Here is a 25,805-nt window from a genome sequence, read left to right as displayed (position 1 = left end):
CCTTAACCTTATCCTTTGTTTAGGTTAGCTAAATAGCATGCCTACTCCCAAGTCCACAGATCTGAACATCAAAGGCTCTGCAACGGTTGTAAATACAGTTGAAGTCATTTGCAAAAGTAAATCATATCTGGGACCGTTGTCTGCTGTGGGTACCAGATTATCTCTGAGCTGCATCCTGACCAGATTAGCTACACTTCCCTGGAAAACTCCTATCAACATCCTCCCTGCTGTCCTCTCAGCAATGACACAGGAACAGCTAATTTTCTTGTAAGAAAACTTAACTCTGGTTGGTCTCCTCATGTAAGACTCTGAGAAACATCTCCTCCTTAGCTCCTTAACTTTTCTGAATAATTAATGTAGCAGTTTTTTTAAAAGTCACTCATCTTTGCTGCTATACATCATAAAAATGTGAAACAATCTGTCCAACCTCAGCCTTCTAGCAAGCCAGGACGTTAATATCCTCACCTGTGCTGAACTGTGATGACAAATAGGTGCAAGAGAGTATTTAACTGTGGAACATAATTATTTAAAGTCCTGAGTAAGATACATTGAACATTTGCCTACACTTATTGTAACAGGCTATAAGTGAGTTTTAAGTTAGATCGGACACTTCTTAGATTTTCTTCTGCATTATTTAGAAAAAAAAAAATAAAAAATCCCCTTCCATTTGTACTGTCCAATGCCAGAGAGAGACCTTTGTGTTCAGTTTTAGATAGGGGTCAGAAAATGGCAGGTAGCACAGAGGAATGCATCACAGTCCCACAGAAGAGTTTGGGTACTCTAAGGTCATCATTTTATTTGAGAGAAATACTGTAAAATTTCATTTTTACACCCAGCACTGACAGTGCTTTAAAGAAACACATTCTCATTCACATGACGGCATTAGCTTTTTGCTTTCAGGTATAAAAATCTTTACAGACAGGACATCTCCAAACTGCCTTGGAAATCCCATTTGTGCAAAACAGGCATAGTCTGTGCTGATCAAGTCTCAGATGCTATTCAAAGTACCAGCTAATTCCTAAAACTTGTTACAAAATATACAAAAATAACATACCAACTTTTGTGTTACACTCAGGGCCTATTTCCTTTTATTCAGCTCGCTCATTAGAGTCAGCAACAAATCAGTATGTATAGCAATAATAAGGCAAAGTTTATCTATTTCCTCCACTCCCTCTTCTCACTGTATTACTTGGAACAATAACAGGATGCTGGGATGCAGGACGGGAAAAGGCTGACTGCCAGCTGGAAAACCTTAGAGACTGGAGAGCTGAACACTCCCAGTATTGCTTAACAAAAAGAGAAGTGTATTTTTCTGTTTGATCTTCATTTTCTGTACACTGCTTAACATTTTGGGATACTGCTGATTTTAGTTTGCCTGATTTAGGAACAAACTCAAGCTCCACCAACTCTGACACAGGTAAGGGACAAATGGTATTTGCTGTTCTTTGGGTATGAAGTTCATTTCAAACGTTTTTTAACTCCAAAAATCTCTTCCAATGTCTTAAATTATTTAAGAAATATTACCAGACAGGCTATGAAGTTTATATATATATCCACAGAACACTCTGGGCCTAACAAAGATGGCACTTGAACCAAATAAAGTGCGGATAACAGCAGGTCTGTTTACAAATGACACTGGAGGAGGAAAATCTCTGTCTTTCTTGGGCTATATCACAATATTCCTAGATTGTTTAAAATAAGAGACATTTTATATGTTTTTTTTTCTTTTTTTATTCTGTTTTGTAATGTTTAGATCATGTTGCTGATGCTTATTCATAAGGGAAAATGGACAGAAATGATACTGCAAATTGCACCTGTAACCCTTAAGGAGAGGACTTCACTTGCAGTGTGGACAGTTACAGGCTTAGTACCGCTTTGGCTGAGAAGGGGTATGCTGTGCTATGACCCAGTGCAGAATGCTTTATCAAAGTGGGGGCTGACTTGCTATCTGTGTTTAAGGTGCTATGGCTTTACCATGACCAATATCCAGAGGAGGTAAAGGCCATGTACACTAGCCAACTTGGGCATATTTCTCAAGCTAATAGATTTGTTAAAGGCTTAGAGGAAAGGTTACATAAACACATCAGTGACTTGGTCTCCTAAATTTCGAGTTTAAGTGCCCCAGGTACTTTAGTACCCTAACTCCGGACTACCAGGTTTTATAGACCCTGTTCTAAAGGACCAGAAATTCTTATTTTAGAAGTTTCTTGACTTCAGTGGTCCAAAAAGAATAATTTTTTCTGACAACATTTTATGAGCAGGGACTTGGTACAAAAAAGTTGGTGTAAAAAGATAGTGTAAAGATACTACTAAGGATAGTGTAGCAAGACCCTGAGCTAATAAGTTTGCTGTACGGCTTGCAGAGAGAAAGCATTTATGCATAAGAGATGAACTGATACTGCTTTTCCTGTAAGAACTCTATTCCATAATACTGGGACTGTCAGTGTGCACAGCACCTTACTGTGCTCTTGTCAGGCTGTAAAGAGATAAAGGAAGGAAAGAAATGAAAGAAAAAAAGATACAGAAGAAGATGAATTTCTGTGAGAAAATCTGTTCCATTCTGAGCTATCAAAAACATTAGAAGTTGGTTGATACTGCAGTTAACAAAGGCATAGTTATTCAGTGTGTCCCTGCCTCCATTATATAAATCATTATATCAGCATTTGTAAAAGCATACAGTATTATAGATGTTCATGTAAGAAAAAAAAATATTAGACAAAAGCAAGGATACTCCAGTGATTTATAAAAGCTTCTCATCTTAGGCTAATTTGTGCCTTGTAACAACAACCAATACACCAGAAACAAATCACAGAAATGCTGACTTGCAATTTATCTGCAGTTATCTCCAGGAGTTATTTTTTATCCTAAATAAAGGGTGATCAACAGGAGAAAAGGACAAGGAATTGATTTAGCATATGAAAGCACTGGAATAGTGCAGTATACTAGAGAGAAGAATGTTAAGTTACAAACACTAAAACAATTTGAAATCAAAAGATAAACTCAATTAACAAATCATCCCTGCTCTGCCCACAAACCTGGGTTTTGTTTTTCCAAGTGCTATGGTTGTATTGCAACAAGAAGAATTTGCCAAAGCTTTGCTCTTTAACATAAGATCATAAAATTGTCACTTAAACATTTTAAAACACATGCTGACACTGAAATTATGACATGACATAGCTACACTTCCATCAGCAACCTGCAGCTTGCAGAGCACTAGGTGCAGGGCTCAGTGCTAAAGAGGCAGCTTAGGCAGAGAAAGTTCCACCCAAACAGTGAACAACAGGTTTGTTGCCAGGTTTGTTTCACATCCTGCCTCTGTGTTGGGGGAAGCAGAACTGAAAACAGGATATAGGTAAAAATCACTGGGAAAGGTTTAGAAGCTCCTCTGATTTATAGCATTTATGGTACAAAGGACTTCACTGTGCACACATAAATCAATTAATTCCATTAATATTACAAATGGAAAATAGAAAAGCATTTTGAAAAAACTCTTTTTTCTTGTTAGGGTACATGTCTACAGAACTACAGGCTTCAATCAGGCCAGCTAATGCTTTCTATTTTCTAAAAAAAGAAGTTACGTCACAGAATAGACATAACTGATTATTTCAAGTAGCTGAGCTTTCTGTGAGGAATCTTTGCCATTATTTTTGCCATGTATTTGTAATTCCATGTCTTACTCAGGTTCTAGAAGTTTAATTCAGAGGTTCAGATGTTAGTGCTAAGAAGAAAACATGAGGTTCTCTGTCTTTGGGAGAAATTTGTTGGCCATGAAAATATTCTGGTGTAATTTTATAAAAAACAAATGTCTTCCCCTTTTTTATCCTTGTGGGTTTACAAACCAAAAATCCCTCAAAGTTTAGCCCTCACAGGACTGGTTTGCCTTCTAACCTAGAACAAAGCAGACAGTGATTTTTCTGTGTAAACTGGAGACTTGCTAAGACAGAGAGAAGCCCAGCTCACAATCATTAAGGTGAAATAATTCCCCACACATGGAGAAAAGCAGATGAGAATTTGAAGTAGAACAGCCCTTAGGACATCCAGAGCTTGATACTAGTTTGATCCATAATTAATTTTCTTGATCCATGCGGGGAATTTAGTTCAGCATCCTGCTCCATTTGAAGGGCTTATGCAGGTGTACGTCCACTGCAAACACAGAGAGCAGACAGCACTCTAGTGGCATGATCAGGAGCCACCATTTCTGCTGCCAAGGAACTTACCATCACCCTGCTCTAGTGCCCACGTACAGGGCCCCAGGAATCCCATCAACAGGATTTACCAATGCATCTACCACTTAATTCCTCAACTCTGCAATCAGTTTGGTCTTGAAACAGAAAAAAAAAAAAATAAAATCAAAAATCCCTCAAAGTTTAGCCTGTTTAACCTGTTTATAGTTCTTCAGTGCAACAATACAAATTAGCCCTTTCATTCAATGACAACCTGATCTTCACTCATCTTGATATAAATTTCAAATTTGTCAATAAGCATGGAATTAACCACACTGTGAATCTTAAGATCTTGCTGAATATCTTAAGTTGTCCTGTAACATACTTCTGAGAGGTTATCTGTGCCATGAGTCTCTTTTGTACATATGTTGCTATACACATCTGTCAGGCAGGCAAAAGATATAGGGCCCAGCCCTCCTAGGTGCTTGTTAAAGCCCACAGATGTTCACAGAAGTGGAACAGTTCAAGGGATGCATCTTCCAAGCTGTGCAAAGACAGGGGAAGCACAGAGGAGAAACTTACCTATCCATTGCAGGTGTTCACACTGCCCACACTTCAGTTATGGTACTCTGAGTATATTCAAGTAAAGATTTACAGTCAATAAAAGAGGGACACACAGGTGGATGGGGCCTTTCCAAAAGACCAGGGGAGGGGAAGAAGTATTCTTCTGTTACCTGAAATGTAAGGAGTTACAGAGCACCACCATAGACAGAGGTAGACCAAAAGCAGAAATGTTTTAAAATCGTCAATATCCAAAGAGGCCAGTTCTCTTGTCCTACCCTAGGTATCATCAGAACCTTCATGTTCCTGCGGGATCTCACCACTGTCCTCTCCCAAAGCTTTAGGAGAAAGAGCCTCCTGTTTGTGTAACACATTCTTTCAAAAAGTCTGCTATCAGTCTCCACAAATTAGCAGTAGCCTACCTGGCTTTGCCCTCACTGAAGTCACTCATTTCCCTGAATCCTCCTCACTCCCCAAGCCCACCAGCAACATCTGGAATGGTCCTCCTGACACCTGGCAAAGTTCATAGCACACAAGGTAGGTTATCTGCAGCACACACAGGACCTTGTCCTTATTGTGTATGACAATATAAAGGGAAATTCAACTTCCACAGTATGCCTGAAGGATTCCTTCTCCTGCCTTTGTCCACATTTCCAAGCGATGTGTTGGTAGGATTAGTCTTCCTTTTCCCCTTCCTTTTATGATGCTATCTGCTATGAATTTGTGTCCTGGAAATCCTCTAGAAGTACAAATTCTACCTTACAGCACACTGCTTGAGAAGACTAAGGGCCTAATGCTGCTCTCCTGCAAATGATAGGAAATCCTGCCATTGATGGGAACTGTTCCTGTCGCAGGTTCAGCTTCACTGGCAGGATCTCCAATAGCACATAGCTTTAGATTAGCTTCTCCATTCTTTTTGTGGGATATTCCCCCACTACATCCAGTCCTAGACCTGAATTCAGAGATTTACATTATCTTACTGGATTTTATTACCATTATCTTTCAGATATAGATACATATGATCTGTTCACAAGAGAGCTGGTTTACTCATGTTATGGTTAGGCCAACCAATTAATATTACTAATAAAACATCAGACTTTTCACCATCTAATCTATGAGTCCAGAGTTACAATGAAGTAGTATATATTATCTATTTGCTGTTGATTTAGGATTTTAGGCTGTTACTAAACTGTTAGGCTGTTATAAAAAAAAAAAATAACTATTGTCACACTATGGACATTTTAGTATCATCTACATTATCAATGCACTCCACCTAAAACATATATCCAGCACCAAAATTAAAAAGTGAGAGCAGAAAGCAGACAGCACAAAAAGCAGGAATGTTTTTTGTAATGGATTCATCTTACAAAGACAGCAGTGTGAGTTTGACAGTGACAAAGCTACCTCAGAGCGCTATCGTTTGTAGCACCATTTAATGAATACGTTTGCTTTGTACACTAGATTTGTCAGCAGCAGCCCTGGTGAGAGTTTAGGATTAGAACAGATACTGAATTCTCCAGTAACTGCACTTGGAGATTACTTGAGTTTCAAACAGGAAGAAAGCTGCATATTTCTCTCTGGAATATGTAGAGTCATTTTCCTGCTGTGAAATGGTGAACTGGATTACCTGCCTTATAGGGCTTGATTTTTGGCTTCTTTAAATGAAGAGAAAGGGTTCATTCACACAAGAAAAGGGTTTTCAGCGGCTGTGAGTTGGTGAGGAATAAACCTTCCGTTTACGCAGCCACTAAGGAGAGATCCAACCTCAGATTAAGAAATACCTCCAGCTGTGCTATGGATTCAGGCAGCAAGCCATCAAGTGCAGCACTGCTGTGAACAAGAACTCCCCAGACAGCCAGGTTACTTTAAAGCTGCCAGCTCCCAGGGTGGCACAGGCTGATCCCCGGGCAGCCACCAGCCCAGATCCTGGCACTGGCTTGAGAAGACCTGTGAGCAGAAATGTCCCCTGGTCAGCCAGCTGGAATGTGCCCAGTGTCCCATCACTTTCACAAGCGCTTCTTACCACACATAAACAGACACATGGCATGCCTTGAAACAGAGTCACTTCTGCAGTCATGACTTACATGTTGAACTATCACCCACAATGGCAGCAATCTGCTTCATGAAGCAAGCTCTCCTTGCATGCAGGTTCCATAGTTGCCTCAGGACTGGGGTAGCAAAATGCATCAGACTAATGTCTTGCTTAAGTCACTGCATAGATGAGGGTTAAATCACAATAGCTCCAACATGGAAACAAATCCATACGGAAAAAAGTCTAGCTCTAAAAAAACCCACAAAAAGGAATGCCATCCAGAGGGACCTTGACATGCTTGTGAGGTGGGCTGATGCCAACCTCGTGAGGTTTAACCATGACAAGTGCAAGGTCCTACACCTGGGTCGGAGCAATCCCAGGCACAGCTGCAGGTTGGGCAGAGAAGAGATTCAGAGCAGCCCTGTGGAGAAGGACTTGTTGGTGTTGGTCAATGAGAAAATTAACATGAGCCGGCTTCAGTGTGCTTGCAGCCCAGAAAGCCAACTGTATTCTGGGCTGCATCAAAAGGAGCGTGACCAGCAGGTCGAAGGAGGGGATCCTGCCCCTTTACTCTGCTCTCGTGAGACCTCACCTGGAGTATTGTGTGCAGTTCTGGTGTCCTCAACATAAAAAGGACATGGAACTGTTGGAACAAGTCCAGAGGAGGGCCACGAGGATGATCAGGGGACTGGAGCACCTCCTGTATGAAGACAGGCTGAGGAAGTTGGGGCTGTTCAGCCTGGAGAAGAGAAGGCTGCGTGGAGACCTCATAGCAGCCTTCCAGTGTCTGAAGGGGGCTTATAGGGATGCTGGGGAGGGACTCTTCATTAGGGACTGTAGTGATAGTACAAGGGGTAACGGGTTAAAACTTAAAGAGGGGAAGTTTAGATTGGATATAAGGAAGAAGTTCTCTACTGTGAGGTTGGTGAGGCACTGGAATGGGTTGCCAAGGGAGGTTGTGAATGCTCCTTCCCTGGCAGGATCAGGTTGGACGAGGCCTTGGGTGACATGGTTTCATGTGAGGTGTCTGTCCCTGCCCATCGGAGGGGGGTGGGAGTGTGGAGTGGAACTAGATGATCTTAAGGTCCTTTCCAACCCTAACTATTCAATGATTCTATGATTTCCTGATTTCCTCATCTTTTTAAGCTTCCCTATGTCTGAGGCCCAAAGTTTCAGGCCCTCCAGATTCTCTTTCTGAGCACTGTAAGCTTGAAATTTGCTTCCCTAGTTTTGATTTGAAGATGAGATTTTCCAGACAAAAGCTAAGCTGTAAATAAAAATATTGAAAGGCTCATTGTAAATTCATAAGAGCAGTAATAATATCATTTGTATCATCTCACAACACATGGTTATTATAACAATGGAAATGTTCCAGGAAAAGACTGAACTATAGAGGTAAGCAGAAAAGGTCTTGAAGTTAATTAAGCCTGGTCTGGAAGTCTAGTTGAATAGGGGCAGGAAACAGATAAGAATGAACTGACATTTGAATTAGACATTTTTAAAAGGGAGAAAAATACTGAATGTTAATTACCAAACAAAACATACACAGACACACCCAGGGTTTTTAGCCTCTTGCCCAGCTGGAAAACAAGAGATTTATATTTCTGTACATGCTTTCTTTATCTGCCACAAAATTAATTTTTAAAGGAAATACTAATGGATTCAGTTACCCAGTAGAACAACCTGGACAAACGGATCAAAACACATAGCCAGCTAAACAGGGCTTCTCTGCTTCAGATTACTGTTAGCACATAAACACCAATTACTGTGACCCGTGCACGATGCTTGTGTTCGAGACAGATACTATTGCTCTTGAGCTTTGGCTGAAGGAAAATGTCAAGAAAATCTTATCTGCTGTAAACACAGCTAAAATGTACTTTAAAAAAATAATTTGTATTTATTGCACACAGTTTCTCAAAGGATGGGGACTTTTCCTTAATCAAAGCCTCTCAGTTGGAGCTCTGTGCTAGGAAGCCTCACTGGTACTAAGGCTTTATCTGGAAACAAAAGGAAAGTGCAAAAAGCTCTATAATATGTTATTCTCATAGTGTACCTTATTTTGCTTCAGCTTGGCCAAACTCTTAAACATTCAGTGGCAGATTTGGCAGAACTAACCAGGGGGCCGTATGAAAACAGCTCAATTCTGAAATGGGCACACTGTTTACTGTAGGAAACAAAGCTTACGGTTAGAGATGCTAGAGAAATCTTTTTAGTGATCACTAACACCTTCAATATAATCAAACTGTTCCAGTTCTACACTGGGATGAGCCAAATAATTTTTGGAGGATTCCCTTGTCTCCTTCTCACCCAAACTTCCGTTGCTCCCAAAAAATTAATCATCATCTAGGTATGAAAAGCGCTGGGGATGAGGCAGGCTCAGTGCTGAGACACCTGCACCTCTGTCTCTCCTACCAGAGCCACTTTAGTCTGGGCTAAGCAAGAGGAAACTGGCTCAAAGCAAGCAAAAAAGAAGCTGGATCTACAGTCCTGTAAATGTGTCACTGAGTCCAGCAGAGCCTCAGTCATTCGCAGGAAGAGTACACCTGACTGCAAGATCATCCCTGAAACTACTTTTTGCATAAAAGGAAGAAAACAAGTTCTTTGCCTGTCTGTAACCCTGGCACTTCATCACTATTTTCAGCATCTGTCTTTATCATTAATTAATCTGGATGGGAGATAGTTTCCTCTTTGCTTTTATATTTTGGACAAAGAATTCACAGGGGAATGTTTTGCAGTTCCAAAGTATGCATATGAAGGGTTAATCCCTCCCACCTTATTAGCTCATTTCAGAACAGAAGGGAAGTACTTAATGGAAAGTTAATCCCCCAAAATAGCTCAGATTTCACAGCATTTGGCAACTGTCATCAAAAGACATGTGGCCAGGAACAAATTTTCTGTCATTTAATTGTTAGTTTCACCCCTGCAACATCTGCAAAGCAAATGAATCACAGTAGACATAGGTACTGTGAGCTTCCTGATTTTAAAAAATGAGTCCTCTAAATCAACAGAACACAGAATCTGTACGACACGAAGATGATAAGGTGCAATATTCTCTGTACTAATTCCCAAACTCTGCTTGTGGGTTTGAGCATTCTCACTGAACACCAAAATAATCCTGCTCCTCAGGAGTCATTCAGCCCTCATACACACGCTCCCAAAGCTCAGAAGCTGTGAAGAGCTGTAAGAGAGTAGCTCATGACCTTAAACTCAGTGCTCTGCATGCTGTCAACAATTTAGAGTAAGGCAAATCTTCTGTTTATGTTAATATATTTATTTGTTATGAAAAAGTGTCATAAACTGCTTAATAATTTAATACAAATGAGCTTCAAAATATTTTAGTGGCTGCATTTATATTGAACACTCTGCTTCAGCACATCTTATCCCTTGTTATACTTTATACTTACATATTTGTATGTGAAGTAAAAAAGGCTTTATGCAAGAAAAGATTGGACAATACCACTTGCTTCTTTAAAGTACTCTAACCAATTCTGGGGTCACTTCAGGAAAAGGTTCTGTAGTAAAGCATTATATCACCATAGTAGCAAGGCCCAAGTAAGAACTCTTAAGCAGCACCAGAACATACATATTTCAGTGCTTCACCTACTGCATCTGTTCATTTTCAAATTGGTTATCATCAGCTCTCAAGTATCTCTACAGTCTCTGTGATGACAAATACCATTATTATGAAAAACAAGTAAAGATATTGATTCTGCACCTGGCACCATACATGATCTGCATGCTGAAAGTGTGAAATGAGGAAGATTCTTAAAACTCACCTAATGATTTGGTGTGGCTTTCATAAACCTTCACATATATTTCTCTCCAGGGTGGGGTAGAAGACCAGCAGTATTACTAAAACTGGTAGATTACGTGCTAGACATACCAGGATGCTCATATGGAAGGAAAACAGTCATCCACAAGAAAAAAAACAATTAGCTTGCATAACTGATATAAAGAGAAGGCCAGTGCTCTCATCACCCATTTTTTATGATTTCAAAGTATTCTTTTACCTTTGCCATGTGACTCATCCTCACCACAGCAAACAACCCTCACTTAAACAGTGCACTGTCATTTCAACAACAGAAGTGATTCAAGAATTATTAATCTAGTCCAACACTAATGCTTCCTTAAGAAGTCCATTAACTAAACCATGTATTTAATTTGCTTCTCAGTTATCACATTTGTAAGTAAGAAACTCAGATAAAATACCAGATCAATAGAAATATTATTTAACTAAAAATTGGAATAGGAATCATAGCTTGTGCACATGAAACACAGAAGCAGTCCCTCTTGGTTGAATAACTTCACTCTGTGAGATTTTTGACATGCCACATAAAAAAACACCCCTATCTTCTGTCCGACCTATGTGCAAGTTACTCACTGTTGTACACACTATACGGGTACGCAGAAATACAGTCACATGTTTTATTACATCTTGTATGGGATTCAGTTCCACAAACAGAAAGTTTCAGATCACCAGATGCAGTTAAACTATCATCATCCATGAAAGGCTTCCAGTTCTGGCCCACTGTGATGGCTGAGTGCACCTGTAGTACTGCACTGGTCATAGGTTGAAATTAGCAGGCCAGTCTTTCCCCACCCGCACAAATATGTTTATTTTCATTTGTCTACAGACCTAAAGTACTACCAGGCACATCACAGATGTAAGAAAACCAACAGCAAGTCAGGACAATTTACTGATGCAAGCTCAGATCCTGCACCTGACTCATCCTGCTGTTCTTTCATATCTGTGATGTGAATCAAACTGCAAATCTATAAATCCCTTTGCCATAAAAGATTCTTGGCAAGGAACAAAGGAGATCTTTGTGACCTTTTACAACTTTCTTCCTTGCCCATTTCTCAAAAATCATTCTGCTTACAGCAGATGTCTTCTTAGACACATTTCTTATTTTCGATTCACGCTCAGCCTTTTCATATGCCCTTCTCCCACTATTCACTGCAGGACTTTAATCCTGGAGTCAGCAAGTCACTTGCTAAATGCAAGCAGGGGTGTCAGGAAACTCTGGGAGGACATTCAGGTAGATTTCATTATTGCTGCTCACTTGCCTTCAGAGCACAAGCTCTCACACATTAGCTTGGAGAGAGCTTTGTTTCCTCAAAAAAGAGAAAAAAAATAAAGACAAAAAATAAGCCAAACCAGTGCTTGCCTCCCCCATTTTTAGCCAGCTCTGTATCTGGGGTAACAGAAAGACTGGGAGACCAATTTGGCTGCCTACTGTCCACCAGGCAGTGAATCTTTAGCATATACATAGCGAGTATTTATAAATCTTTTTTAACCGAATTTCTTCATTTCTGGAAGAGGCATGTCAGAGCTCATTCCTCCATCTACTCATGAGTCAAAGATGTGTTTTGTATCATGCAGTATTTTCTGGTGAGCTGGACAGAGGAAAAAAATCATTAATCTGAGGGCTGCAGCACCTCTCCAATGAAGACAGGCCGAGAGAGTTGGGAGACCTTGTAACAGTCTTCCAATACCTAAAGGGTCCTGTAAGAAATCAGGAGGGGGATTTTTACAAGGGCATGTAGCTACAAGAGAAGGGAGAATGGCTTTAAACAGGCAGAGATTTAGATTAGATCTGAGGCAGAAGTTCTTCCCTGTGAGGGTGCTGAGGCGCTGGCACAGGGTGCCCAAGGAAGCTGTGGCTGCCCCATCCCTGACAGTGTTCAAGGCCAGGCTGGATGGGGCTTGGAGCAACCTGCCCTAGTGAAAGGTGTCCCTGCCTGTGGCAGGGGGTTGGAACTTTAAGGTCCTTCCAACCCAAACCATTCTATAATACATTTTCCCCAGACCTACCAGAAACTTGGAGCTCAAACCACAAAGAACTTTCAGAATAGAACTATCCTTTTTTCTCTGAAAAAAAAAATATGAAGAGCTAAAAACTCAAGTGCTGATTAATCTCCTCAACTATATTGATATATGGTGTTGCATTATCAACACCAAGAACTGAACAGCACCAAATGCATCTGAGAGTGCTCTCACAACAGTGAGTGACAGGTGGGTTTCTTTTCAAAGTAGGAGGTTCAGTTAAGATACTGCTGAAGTGCCTATTCACTCAAAGGTACTAAGACAAGTGTAAAATGTCATTTCATAATCAGTTTTCAGATAGGCATTTGCTCTCAAGATTGTTTAGTCATCAAAGTGGCTATTTACTCAAAGGTACTATCATGCATATAAAAAGTCATTTTATAATCAGTTTTCAGGTAGGCATTTGCACTCCAGACTCCAGTCATCAGTGAAAACCACTTCGCAGATGCATAAAATCGACATAAGGACAATCAGAAATGTAATACCAGGTAGTCAGGCACTTGGCACATTTAAATCAGCTCAATAATCTGGAAAAGAAAAAGCATCACAGTGTTCTCAGGAAAGGCCTATTTTAAAATGACTCATTATACATTGTTGAGGACGTGTTACAAGGCAGCTTTACTAAGAACTACGATAAACGCTGAGAAACCACAAGAAAAAATCACATCTGAAAATGCAACAAAAACAATTGCTCCAGGTCAAATGTTGCACAATTTACTTAGTTTTTTAAGTAATGTTACTAAAGTTTGAAGACCTAGCCGACTTCCTTTTCTCACTGCACTCACTTGTGCCCTCAACTCTTCTCACACTGCAAGCTCAAGGGAGTGAAGGAGGATCACAGGTTTGCAGCTTAGAGGCCAAATAGAAACTGGAGTGAAGGTAACAATTATACAGACATGATTACTTGGCTGGTGTGGCTCTCTGGGTGTTTAGGAGCTAGTTAGAGCAACGTTGTCTAATTAGGAGATGAGGGAACTGGGAGAACAAAACCCAAGACTGTTCTTACTCCTGACCTTGGTCCATTGTCAGGAGATGGGAAAACACATTTATGTCCTCTGCACTTCAAATGTAGCTTCTGAAGTGTATATTTCTTTTTATCTAGCTGCAGCACTTCTCACAGAGAAATCAGGAGGCTTTATCAGTTGATGTTTGCACAGCCTGCTACAGTCCCTGAAAGGAAGTCTTAAGTATTGCTAAGACTGTTTTCTTTTAATAATGTTTTGCCTGCTTACTACATGCATTGCAAGGAAAAAAGTACTTTATCTCCCTCCTGTGTATGGTATGTTATCTTTCTTAATTCTCATTGCATTCACACATTTACCTTTGGTCTTAAACATAATATAGATGAGAAATTAATGTTAAAATGGATTCTGTATAGCATGGCTCTTCAGGGTTGTTTTGTTAGCTGACACTGGGTCAGATTCTACTCTCTTTAGCATGGCTTAACTCAGCATAGTAATTCTGGAGGTGTTTAGATGGTATATCAAAGAAAATGTTTTCCATCTGAAAAAAATACACTGAAGTGTTGTCTACTCTGTGTTGTAGGGTTTTATCCACTGTAAATGCAACAGGATTGTTTGCACAGAGCTATGTAGGAATACTCGACAGAGTGCAGCAGACAGGAGGTGAGAAATTCAGAAAACACTAATTAAACTCAACTAAAGCTATCCACAGTTAACTTTTCTGCAAAGCCTTTTGTGAAGAATGCTTCTTAGTTTTCTTTCTGTCTTAGCCCAGCTACTGCGTCGCCATGGGCAATGCACCCACCCAGGCACCGTGCAGGGTCATGCACACCAAGAGCACTTTAAGCTGAGGAAAAAAACCTTCCTTCCAGCTCCATACTTCTTCCACTTGATTGAGTGCAGTATTTCAGATATTTAGGACCCCTTACATTTACATGGCTGCAGGCATGGCAGCTGAGGTTTCATTAAAAAGCAGAAACACCACAATTTCCAGTTCTGTGGAATAGATTATGCCCTATAGTATTGATTTATTAGTAATTTTGTTAGTATTTTCTGCTTTGATGGAACTCTTGGTTTTGCAAGGGATTTTTCATTTTCATTTACTTTGCTCAGATTCCAACCAAGATACTGTAAGCAAAAATAATCATTAAGTTCCCAGCTCAATCATCAATAATAATTTCATTTCCAACTTCTCTAACAAAGAGGTTGCAAATTATTTAAACAATATGGACACAAACCTTTTAGAATTTATTTCTGTTCTGGTACGATAGCCACTTCAAGCCAATTTCTCTCTTAGGATGTTCCCTTTCACCATTTCTAGCACTATTTTTGGTTTTTAGATGCTGAAAAATATTGAAAGATTAGCATAATATTTTAGTCCCACCAACCAGAAAAAAAAAAACGTTTCACCTACAACTGTCTCCTCATTCACCAAAATCTCCATACAGAAGCCTGGTTTAACTGCTATTTAACAAGCAAGCATAGAACAAATTTATTTGCCAACTAAACTAACCTCAGCTAAGCATTAAGATAAATTTTAGAGTAACTCAGATGAGGCAAAAAACAGAAAAAAAAAAAAAAAGAAAACCCACAAATGTTCATGCGAATATTTCATTGTAAGTGTTTTCATTATATTATTAGCTGCTCATCATTCTTATGGTTCATTACTTACCAAAACCTCTTGTAAAATGCAAACCTCTAATTAGTACACCATTGTCTGTACCTCCACCTGACATTTTTTTAATAATTACTTCCAATCTGAAAGAATAAACTACACTGAATGAGTCATGTGTCCCCATAAATCAGTTTGAATACCAGAATTTCTCAATTAACAGTCTGTAGTACCCTCCAAACCAAGAGTTATTTGCTAAAATAATTGAATGCATTAAATGAATAATGGTGGTGGAAAAACCCGTCATTTGCTGAAAGAAAATCTAAGAGCAAAGCCAGAAGCTTCACTACCAAAATAAACCATTCCCTGCTCAGAATGAAAGAAGCTTGAAGGATTGGTCTAATCAGAGGGGTAACTGGAGGTTGTACGCTGAGGTAGACCAACAATGGGACCTCGTGGCAGTATGCCAGGGATAGCCACATATGGGACACATGGGTCACAGCACATGCTGTGCTGTCCCCTTCTCCGGAAGGGTGGCCGGGGGGGTCAGTGCTTGAAAGGGTGTTTCTTATGTCCTTTTCTCGGTCCTGGCTGCCACAGCAGACACAAGAAGAAACAAAAAGCCAGTCCCTGCATGTCATCTACCTGTCCTGCCTCAGAAACTCTTTCACTTCTGACTCCATGGAAATGCACTGTCCTGCTCAGGATTAGGAATATCTCTCTTCTCCTGCTACCTCTGGCATTTCAATGTGATCTCCTGGAAAGAAAAACTAACATCCATGGAACATGGAATTCACAACAGGACAGTGCCCTTACCCAGTTACTGCTCAGCAGGGTCCTGCTTCCAAAGTGCTAGCATGTGCTGCCAAAGAAGGGCTATTCCTAAATATTGTGATGAATTCAGCTACAGATTCAACAGCAGTGGACTTCCAGCTGCCAAATGGAAAACTTGCATGGTGTCATAGAGAAAGTCTTCTCAGAGTCAGGCTGTTCTATGGAGCGACACGTGTCACATGTCCCTAGAGAAAACAGCACGCAGTGCTCCAGGGTGCCGTGTTACTTGTACCAAAATGAGAAATTTTGAAAGATGTCAAGGAGAAGCAGAAGTCATTTTTTGCACAAGGCTCTTCTATCTCAGTCTGTGTTTGACCTACACTGCATACCAGAAGGCAGACCAAACTGCACCAAATTGGTCACAGAGGAGCCATTGGAGGTTAGAAAAGTTTTACCAAGGAATCCATCAATGAGGAGTTAATGGTAGTGAAGCCACCTTAAAAATCTAAGAACACAAGTGTGGAACTACTGAGTGGACAGGGTAGCTTAAGCTTCAAATGAAATGTGCACAGACTGAGATGAGCTCTTAGGCAGAAGTTCTTCCCTGTGAGGGTGCTGAGGTGCTGGCACAGGGTGCCCAGAGAAGCTGTGGCTGCCCCATCCCTGGCAGTGTTCAAGGCCAGGTTAGACAGGGCTTGGAGCAAGCTGCTCTAGTGGAAGGTGTCCCTGTCCGTGACAGGGGTTGGAACTGGATGAGTTTTAAGGTCCCTTTCAACCCAAACCAGTCTGGGATTCTATATATTTAGAAAGACTTTCTGCATTAGTGGCCAAGCTTTCAAACACTGCCTGAACTGTGAAACATGTACAGGCCACCTACTTCAAGGCAGAGTTTGCACTTGCTGCATGAATCCTCAGGAATAATCAAGATACTACCACAGTCCCAGAGGTTCTATACAGATAATTGTATACTTGCTATGAATTTGAGACTTCCATTCCCTATAAGCAACGTTCTGTGTTCATATAAGCAATGCATGAGGACACTGAAGGTCACGAAGTTGCACTTACTAGTAATCACTCTCAGCTACAGGGGGAGAAGTACCTTAAGGCATTTGACAGGCAGGGCATGTCAGGCTCTGAATAGAGCATTAGTCAACAGAGAGGCAAATACCAGGAAAATATTACTAGGAAGACAAAAATTTCTCTTTCTAAAGCAGATTTCTACTGAGACCACTATGCTTTAAAGAAGACTTGACGATTGAAGTTGAAAATGCTTCCTGCGAGGATGTTTGTAAACGTGAAATGAAACTGAAGTGGGCAGTCTTGTTCTCAAGTTTTCCCAATTAATCTCTTCACTGCAGCAGTACAGGACATCTCCACGGTATCAGAGCAACTAGAGAAAATTACTTTGTAAACACTACAGTCTGTTTTTTTCCAAAACCACAGCTTGTACTAGCTGTCATTAACCAGCTGGTTTCCTTTGGTTATCATGTTTTGTAATTTAAGACTAAAACACAGACTCATGCCTTCACAACAGAATCACATCAATACGTTCCAGTGTCCAGGTGTAAAGTGTTCATGTATACAAATAAAACATATCAAAACAATTAAATTTTACCCATTTTTCAAAAAATATACAGAGCCAAAATAAGTGCATAGAACACAAAAAGCTAGGTAAATCCAAAATGTTTCATATGAATCCATAACACTGGATAAAACACAACTCAGCTATTAAAAAGCAACTTCAAAGCCACCTCATTTGGTCACTTCCTACACAAAGAACAAGGAATGTTCCTCAGTTTACATACAAAACTGTAGAAGAGAAACAAAAGACAGGAAAGCATAATTTCATGGTGGATAAGATCATTTTACTGACAATGAAGCTGCACCACAAGATAAAGTTCATTGTCTGGTTACCAAAGAGTAATTTTGGAAATCTCAGCACCTTCCTGGTGAAAATATTAATTAAATCTTGCATCTAGCAACCTGTGTGATGTCAACATCCCCACCAAAATTAACAGTTTTATTTTTGATGTGCATTCTGACAGCTCCTAAAAGCTAACAGAAAATCTTTTATGTGTAAGTTAAAGTCTGATTGAGTGTTGAAGTTCCCTTACAGTCCTTTATACTGGGAGGGGGAAATTTAGTAAAAAAATGAACCAGCCTTGCTGTGTTAAAATAACTTCTCAATCTGATATGAAAGTCAGGCCTCAAGTTTGCTAATATTAGTAGATGATGCAAAAATATGGTTTTACCTTAGAATATTTTCACAAATTATCATTTTGTAGATGGTAAACCCTGAGAACAGGGGATAAAGAAACTTCGTATGTGTCTTCAAATGTTTCAAAAGACAAGAAATTGAATCAATACATGAACTCCTTGAGAAAGATAATTTCCTACATCGCATTTGGAATTGATTGAAAATGTCACATGAATCATTTTTTCCACCTAAAAAAAAACAGATTTTATTCTAAATCAATATTTTCCATATGAAGATATTGACTATAACATGTTCTATATTCTATATATGCTCTATAGCCATAGAACATATAGCTTATATATCAATACCTTATAGAACACTACTATAGCATGCTATAAGATATTGACTATAGCATTTTGACTATAGCATTTTGACTATAGCATTTTGTATCAGAAAAAGTCAAAACATTGTATTTGGGTTTGTCAAGCTGGAACATTAAATTTCGAGTTGGGTTAACAAAAGCTTGACCTGGGTCAGCTTCCCTCAGTGTTGCTTCCCAGGCCTGCTCTTCCCCTGAGCTGTGCTCTGCAGCCAGGCTCTTCTTTCTGCAATACAACAGTTGATCTTCACTTCTGAATCTCCTTTTCAGATGAACAATGGTAGCTCAGGTGGATGCTGGCTTTCAAAACTTTCACATTTTTTACCTCATTAAAATATCTTTGTTGGGTTTTACAGTTGTTGTCTAATTAAAATGGAAGGAAGAAGCCTGATATTTCAAATTTTAATGTTAAGGCAGATGAAAATAAATACAGAAAGTAATCAAACATTTCAATAGAAGAAAAGTCCATTTGAACTTATACATGTGCTCTAATTGATCTCATTCTCTTGTTACTTATATAGTTTTCTTATTTTATATATCTTTCTAGGCTACAGAAGAAGATGAACCACATTATTCTACTTTTCTCATTGTTCGTTGTTCCAGCATTTGCTGATGAAGAAAGTCAGAAAACAACCCAAAACTTTTCTTCAAACAGCGCCAGTCATAAACGACTGAAGAGAGACTGGATATGGAACCAAATGCATATCAAAGAAGAGATTGATACACCACTACCACACCATGTTGGCAAGGTAAATAGCAGTCTGCCAGTAATGAAGAATTAGAAATGCAGACAGCAAATGAATATCCAGAAAAGCATTACCTGTTTGCAGTCTAGGCGGAATAGAAGAGGGGAAAAACACAAAAAGGAAATAAAAATGGGACTTAATAGCAACATATTCACATGTTGATCTTAAGAATGTGGATACAGAGTAAATCAAGAATAATGGCAAAGGCAATCTAATTCTTTTGAAGAAAACAAATAAATTTTGGAGAGTGGGAAGTATGGAGCATCCACACTGCAGAAACAACTGCACTGCACACCCGTGCACCCTTAGGAAGGAAGTCTGGCAGCTGATGTATGTCAGCATTTTTCTGGCAGCTCAAGATTCTTTCAAAAACCCAGGAGATCAGCTAATAAAATCATACATATTGAAACCCATACAGTTTATGTCTCCCAGCTTAGACACAAAACAATAGTGTCATGTTTGAGATTGCTGCTGCACAATCAAAAACTTTGTTGCACAAAGTGAAATAAAGTAATTTTTAAGAATAATAACAAGCACTGCCTGCAAACACATTTCCTTCAGGGAAGCACTCATAAAATCCTATGTTTAACAGCATATCGCCCAGATAAAGTTCCTCAAATTTACTCTTTCAAACTGGGAACTACTTTGACACTTTTCAGATAAATGCAGTTGTAGGTTTTCCTCCCATGTACAACAATCAGCATCTGTCAAGGCTGTCTCAGCAAAACGAAACAGACCTTTCTGGATCAGCCCTGCTCACTGGCAGACAGTACGACAGAGAGAGGAGAGAGGCCATAGGGTACTCTGAGCTAACACAGGGTATCTCTGTTTCATGTCAGACCAATTCAGTAGCAGATTGAGAACACTTCTATTCCTGGAGCTGTCCTAAATAAGAGTAATTTATTTTTTACTGTGCTGTGTGGTCTTTCAACAGTGAAATGCTTCTGATTACTTCTGCAATGGCTGTGTTCAGAGCATTGCACTTGCAGGATTGAATGCTTGATAAATCCTTTAAAAAAGTCCACAGCAGCAGCATGGCAGAACTGAGTGACAGCAGCAGAAATATGCTGATAAATTTTGATTCTGTCTTTTACGACGTTAGATGCTTTCTTTTGTATGTTCATCCTTAGCTTTAGAAAAGGCAGCCTTGGAAGTCTAAACATGTTACACTGAATAAATAAATAAAAATTGACAAAGCAGGCAGTGTGCGCTCACAGCCTGGAAACCAACCATATCCTGAGCTGCATCAAAAGGAGCGTGACCAGCAGGTCAAAGGAGGGGATCCTGCCCCTCTACTCTGCTCTCGTGAGACCTCACTTGGAGCATTGTGTGCAGTTCTGGTGTCCTCAACATAAAAAGGACATGGAACTGTTGGAACAAGTCCAGAGGAGGCCACGAGGATGATCAGGGGACTGGATGAAGATAGGCTGAGAAATTTGGGGCTGTTCAGCCTGGAGAAGAGAAGGCTGCTTGGAGACCTCATAGCAACCTTCCAGTGTCTGAAGGGGGCCTATAGGGATGCTGGAGAGGGACTCTTCATCAGGGACTGCAGCGACAGGACAAGGGGTAACGGGTTAAAACTTAAAGAGGGGAAGTTTAGATTGGGCATAAGGAAGAAGTTCTTTCCTGTGAGGGTGGTGAGGCACTGGAATGGGTTGCCCAGGGAAGTTGTGAATGCTCCATCCCTGGCAGAGTTCAAGGCCAGGTTGGACAGAGCCTTGGGAGACATGGTCTTAGTGTGAGGTGTCCTTGCCCATGGCAGGGGGGGATGGAACTTCATGATCTTAAGGTCCTTTCCAACCCTAACTATTCTATGATTCTACACCATCTTTGAGACAACGGCGAGGTTTTCTTCTTGAGCTTAAATTGTTCTTCAGCAGCCCCAGCAGCCACAAACATGAGTAAGTATGTGAAACAAGGGAAGAAAATTTTAATGACACACTTCAAAATAGAAAACAGAAATGAAAGAATGTTCAAGAGTAAATGACAACTGCAGGATAAATGAAATCCTGAATACGAAGCAGCTGCAAATGATGAGAACATCAGTAACAAAAGACTAGAAATTCTTGGTCAAACCCAGCAATTATTGATGAATAGCTTGCTAAAATAAGAATGTTAATGTACTGCATAGAAAATTGTGGTTTAAACCTTCCATCAGTGTCCTTAGCTGGGTGAAAGTACATAGAAAAGCAAGAATCATTGGATAACCTGTAGATTAAAAAATATGCAAAACCATTGGATTAAATTACATTTTTAAATTGATTAATGTTTGTTCCTTTTACCCCATCCCTTTTTCATTACATATATTCTTAAATTTTAAAATCCTTCAGGTGGAAGTTTAATCCTACTGCCACAGCATGAGCCTAAAAGACTGACTAGAAAAAAATTGCATGTGACTAAACACAAGAAAGCTGTCAGCTATGGCAGGAGCTCAGCTAAACGCTAAGTGACAGAGATAATGCTGAATAGTATCAATACCTCTGAATATAGATTAGATTCTGTAATTCTGCGAAATCTAAGAAAAATCTCTTTTAAATTCAGAAGGTTACTTGCAAAAAAGTGTAGCTCAAATTGAATGTGGTGGCATACATTATTTCAGACACAATGAGATTAATGACTTCTATGTGTTAACTGCATGAACAATTTGTATCTTTAGGAAATATGCAGTACGATCTGAAAAAATAAATGCTTCCTGATATATAAGCAAGAAAGTTTCAGTCTGGATGCAAGCTTCATCTTACAATCCTATAGGCTGCCTGAGGAAGTTGTGGCTGCCCCATCCCTGGCAGTGTTCCAGGCCAGGTTGAACAGGCCCTTGAGCAACCTGGTCTAGAGGGAGGTGTCCCAGCCAGTGGCAGGGGGCTGGAACCAGATGATCTTAAGGTCCTTTCCAACCTAAAGCATTCTATGATTCTATGATTGTATGGCTATAGCTGCCGTGGTGCTGTTTGTTTAGTAATACTCCAGCTGACATCAGCCTCAATGGCTATTCCATTTCCAAATTGAGTCTGAAGAAGTCCTGATCGTGTGTATCTTCTGGTAGAAACTGTATTGCATCTGGATGACAAAGCCCACTTCTACCTCTTTGAATTATGCTTTCCTTCTAGATCACGTCAAGTGTAAGGCACAACAACGCTAAGTATATTATTGAAGGTGAATATGCCAACACCATTTTTAAAGTGGAAGAAACCAGTGGTGATGTATATGCATTTGAGAGGCTAGACAGAGAAAAGAAAGCAGAGTATGAGCTGACAGCTCTCATTATTGACAGAAGAACCAACCAGTCGCTGGAAACTCCATCCAAATTCATAATCAAGGTTTATGACATTAATGACAACGTCCCTGTGTTTGTACAAAAAGTATTCAATGGATCCGTCCCAGAAATGTCACCAGTAGGTATGTTCTCCCATCACTCATTTCCATTCATGTCACTGGTTAAAAAGCAGAATTTATACTAAATATGCTCTTTAAAAACCCTTTTCTAGGAACCTCGGTCACTAAAGTGACAGCTGTAGATGCCGATGACCCAACAGTTACAGGTCATGCCACAGTTACCTACCAAGTCATTAAAGGAGAGGAATACTTCACAGTTGATGACTCTGGTAGGTCAGATATGCAAATGTCCTCACACTTTGTCCTCACCTTACACTTAGAATAAAATGCAGCTTTAAGCCTTTTTCATTCTGGACAAGGGGGTTAATAACTCAAACATATAATTTTAACCATAATTTAGAAAAAAATTTCATTCACACTCATACAGTACCACTGCCTGCCTCTGGAAATGAACTAACAGAGTCAGGATTTCAGGTGCTTATTTCAGCCTAAATGAGAAGATACAATGTCATTTTTTCTAACTGATGAAGAGACTGAGTAGGAGCTAATTGAAGTTCCTGTTTTCACAGTTTAGCATAGATACCATATTTTTGACCAAACAGTAAAAAGGAATGCACAAATTCTGAGACAGCATTCAGTGATTAGTGACTCAGTCCTTTGTCTTCTTAAACTTTCTTGTAAATTTCATCCACTTTTAAAAAAATTGCTTGTAACCATACTAGCCCTGTGAAGCAAGTAACTTGGACAAAGTGGTGCACAGATGATCTCTCTAGATGCTGTAGTGACCAAGTTTAGACATTGTTAGACTGTTTCTAAGCAGCAAAGATCAGTTTAAAGGAAGGTATTGTACAAAATTCCCCAAATATTCCATCATGTGGGAAGACTTTTACCATTTCTAGCCTTGGAAATTTACTGCTGTAAAAATGCTACTTAGAGCTGAACATGTGGCATAAGGCAAAAATTTGCTGTCAGCATTAAGACATGTTAGACATGCTGCAAAATCTAATCGTATTCAATGTTATTTTTTCAAAGGTGTTATTTCTACAACAAGGGCTGACTTAGACAGAGAGAATCAATCAACATACGAAATTATTGTGAAAGCAAAAGATGGTCCAGGGTCTTCTGGGGATTCCAGCACAGCCACAGTCATTATCACTTTAACTGACATTAATGACAACTTCCCCGTATTCAAACACCGTAAGTATAACCCAAGTGCAGCACTACTTGGAAACCAAGGGTTGACACAACTATAACAAATTTATATTTAATTCATCACAATTCCACTTTTCTTAAGAGTGGACAAAAGAATCTTACATGTTCAGAAGGTCTGTATTTCAGCCCTAGCTATACATTTCCTGGGTGACGCACACCTAGAGGAGGAAATAAAAATGAGTATTAACTTTATCACCTTGTACAAGGTGACAGTTTTGACAACTTTGAGAATTAATTATACTTTCTAAAAAAAAATGTATCAGTGCTGTCTCCAGAGATGCACAATGCTGATTTTCCAATGAAACATTTTTATGCACATTTATAAATTAAGACCTATTTTTAACTAAGTTCTAACTTCTGTGTACATACTTTATGTCTTTTTTGTTGTGCTTTTTTTAACAGCATCATTTCACTTTAAAGTTCCTGAGAACATTTCAATAGGAGGAGAAGTTGGCAGAGTCAAAGTAGAAGATGTTGATGAACCACAACACAGAAATACAAAATACAGTTTTGTCAGAGGAGACTATAGGGACACCTTTGAAATTGTAGCAAATCCATTCACAAATGAAGGAATCATTAGGCCAAAGAAGGTACTTCTCCTATAACAAGGATTATTATTTTGGTTTTCCATGTAACAAGAATTTGATACAGTTTGGGACTATTAGCAGGAAAATATGGAAATGTGTGGAAGTCAGCATGAAATACATTTATTCTGTGGAGAAGGAGACCTGGTGGTTTCCACTGACAGTCACTGGAAAAACTAGATATACTGCAGAGCGCACTGGGGACTATATCAGAAATTCAGCTTATGCACTTCAGGCTCCTCCCAAACTTCAGATATCCTGATCTATCTAACTGACTCTTCATATCCAAGTCAGTGACTTTAAGAGTTGAACCAACTGACCAAGTCAAAGAATCTTTCACTTCTGCAGCCCAAGTGAAGCCAAAGTAGAAAATGTGAACAACTCAACCTGACCACTTCTAAATGCGCTCTTCACAGTTTGGCACTTGCTCCAGCCTGAGCCACAGGTCCCTTACTTTCCTCAGGGTGTTTTCAGAGCTTCCCCACTAATTCCTTATAACTTTTTAAGAGGGCCCAGACTCTCCAAAGCCTTTACTATGGTTTGTTCTTTGTTTTGTAGTTCTCAGACCTGCTTGATTTGTACCAAGGGATGGACATTCCTGCATTATGCAGAGCATTGGCAAGCGACAGTTCATTGTTTTCAGTGACTTACATTAAAAAAAAAAAAGGGGAGGGGGAGGAGGGTGTAATCCTCAGATGTGGTTTGCACTTCCAAATGTCCCTGACTGTTAAGACTAGAAATGTAGAAATGTCATTAAGAGGAGAAAACTTTAAGGAGAAAAGTACCAAGTATTCCAAGACCAGCAGTGAAATTTCTTCAGCTGTGGTCACACTGGGTGTAAACAGCTCTTGTTCCCCAAATGAAGCCCTTTTCTTGGTCTGCTCAAGGCCTGAGGAATGCATTGCTGGGAACATCTACCTAAAAGAGGAGGGATAGGAGACCCCACACATAGACACACTGGGTGATTTGGAATTGGCTCATCTTGCAACATGCAGTGAGCAAAGTTCACCCCACTGTTTTGTAACATGCTTTTGGCCATGCACATTTTAAATATGCAGCCATGTGAGATAAGACTTCAACTGTTAGATAAACAGTTGGAGCAGACTTCCATTGGCAACGTCTACTTGAAGAGAAAAACAAGTCACCACAATTAATTCCTGTGCATTTCACGATGCTTTTGTAATCTCAGGCAATAGTGCAAGGGACCCAAACGTCAAAATGGGTGATGGCTTGGGCATTTCTCACTGCCTTAGCTCCTGGCCTTCCTTCCATTGTGTAATCCCCTTCCTAATCTTAGTCAGCGGGAAAACCAGGGAAGCGGATGTCATTTATCACTAAATGTCCCAGCTATCAGTCACAGCAGCTATGAATTCTGCCTTGAATGGAAGCCAAGAAGAGAAGTCTGGTCCCCAGTCTTTGAGAA

At 39.8% G+C, this 25,805-nt stretch overlaps 1 protein-coding gene across 3 annotated transcripts in view; it reads left to right on the top strand.

Moving 5' to 3' along the window:
* The first annotated feature begins 1,197 nt into the window (after window positions 1-1,197).
* The window catches only part of CDH5 (cadherin 5), a 31,932-nt gene continuing 7,324 nt past the window's right edge, over window positions 1,198-25,805 (top strand). The window contains exons 1-7 of one of the 3 annotated variants that reach the window (XM_062618255.1): window positions 1,198-1,417; window positions 5,203-5,261; window positions 19,055-19,256; window positions 22,361-22,649; window positions 22,739-22,855; window positions 23,619-23,783; window positions 24,201-24,388. In XM_062618255.1, coding sequence (XP_062474239.1) covers window positions 19,068-19,256; window positions 22,361-22,649; window positions 22,739-22,855; window positions 23,619-23,783; window positions 24,201-24,388 — 948 coding nt within the window. In that variant the 5' untranslated portion in view covers window positions 1,198-1,417; window positions 5,203-5,261; window positions 19,055-19,067. Of the gene's footprint in view, window positions 1,418-5,202; window positions 5,262-13,339; window positions 13,463-19,054; window positions 19,257-22,360; window positions 22,650-22,738; window positions 22,856-23,618; window positions 23,784-24,200; window positions 24,389-25,805 lie in introns of those variants that run through there. The other 2 variants (XM_062618252.1, XM_062618254.1) reach the window with 2 other exon arrangements.

The sequence above is a fragment of the Pezoporus occidentalis genome, unplaced genomic scaffold (genome assembly GCF_034315485.1).
Source record: "Pezoporus occidentalis ecotype Australia unplaced genomic scaffold, CSIRO_AGI_Poc_V1 ctg20, whole genome shotgun sequence".
NCBI lineage: Eukaryota > Metazoa > Chordata > Aves > Psittaciformes > Psittacidae > Pezoporus > Pezoporus occidentalis.
This window is presented reverse-complemented; position numbering and strand designations above follow the sequence as displayed.